Here is a 1,207-nt window from a genome sequence, read left to right as displayed (position 1 = left end):
ATAATAATCATAATAAAAAAAGAATATGGCACATGTTTGGAAATTAATGCTTATTTTTTATGAGTTATTAATTTTTTATATTTATATTATTTTGTTGGATGTTATTTAAAAAAGCATTTTAAACGCATTTAAGTGGCTTGTAAAGTCTAGTTCCTTGGTTGTTTTGTAGTATTGGTGTAGTATTTTTAATTTTTGTTTCAAATTGCACTGGCATTTACAAATGAATGCGTGAATTATTGAGCCACAAACAAAAGTTAAAAATACGGACAAAACACAATAACCTAATATGAAACATCACAGCAGAAAAAAAGCATAGAATAAATATAATATAATATAATACAATCTTTTCCACCTCGTTGTAAATATGCATAAAACTAAAAAACGAAATATGAAAAAACACAAAAGAAAAAAAAAGATCAATAATTTAAACAAAAACAAATGTCCTCCTCGTTGTTTGAGGCTTTTGGAGTTTCGGACTACAACTCCCATGACCACCTCGGCTGGATTTTGGCGCGGTTTTACGTTAGCGGCGGCCATTTTCTTTTCACACCGCTGTTTCAGAGACAGCCAACCAGCACTCGGACTACAAAACACGGATTCATTCAAAACAAAAACTTCCAAACACACCGGAAAACCGTTCCAAGCTCCAAGCGGAGGTCGCTGCGTACACCGGGCCGAAGTGGAACTCGGAGGAGTGTTTATTTGAGCTGAAGTGGGTCTGTAGCGTGAAGCGATATGGCGACCGCAACCCCGAGCCGCGAGTCGAGCCGAGCGACGGCCGCCCAAACGCCGCTGAGCCCCGCGCGGATCTCGCGCCTGCAGGAGAAGGAGGACCTGCGGGCGCTCAACGACCGCCTGGCCGTCTACATCGACCGCGTGCGGTCCCTGGAGCTCGAGAACGACCGGCTGCTCGTCAAAGTGTCCGAGAAGGAGGAAGTCACGACCAGAGAGGTGCAGAGCCGTTCCTTTGTGCTGCTTGTACGATCGATAAACATGCCTGTTCAGGCGCAGAGTTGTTCCAAAGCGTTAACGTGCCACATTTTCCTTTTATTCGGCGTTAATTCGGATTTCTAGCTGACATTGCGTGTAGATTCAGTGCGTTAAATCTATCAAACTTTACCAGTGTGTTGAGTGATGGCACAACATTTGAAAAACCGCGCTAGGAACTTATGCATGTGGACACAATCAAGCCTGTGCATTAAAAACC

The 1,207-nt window shown here is 42.7% G+C and overlaps 1 protein-coding gene across 1 annotated transcript; it reads left to right on the top strand.

Annotated features, from left to right (window-relative positions):
* Positions 1-449: 449 nt before the first annotated feature.
* Positions 450-1,200, top strand: LOC107577537 (lamin-L(II)-like). Its single transcript, XM_016263604.1, has one exon. It carries the CDS (start codon positions 736-738, stop codon positions 1,072-1,074), a length of 339 nt encoding a protein of 112 aa, XP_016119090.1. The 5' UTR covers positions 450-735; the 3' UTR covers positions 1,075-1,200.
* Positions 1,201-1,207: the final 7 nt, after the last annotated feature.

Source organism: Sinocyclocheilus grahami, unplaced genomic scaffold, assembly GCF_001515645.1.
Source record: "Sinocyclocheilus grahami isolate Dianchi unplaced genomic scaffold, SAMN03320097.WGS_v1.1 scaffold6313.1, whole genome shotgun sequence".
NCBI classification, from domain to species: Eukaryota; Metazoa; Chordata; class Actinopteri; order Cypriniformes; family Cyprinidae; genus Sinocyclocheilus; species Sinocyclocheilus grahami.
The sequence above is the reverse complement of the archived record's forward strand: the minus strand, read 5'-3'. Positions and strand labels throughout refer to the sequence as shown.

What these genes read in the sequence shown, in the direction of transcription:
- LOC107577537 (XM_016263604.1), top strand. Translation starts at nt 736, where the DNA reads ATGGCGACCGCAACCCCGAGCCGCGAGTCGAGCCGAGCGACGGCCGCC.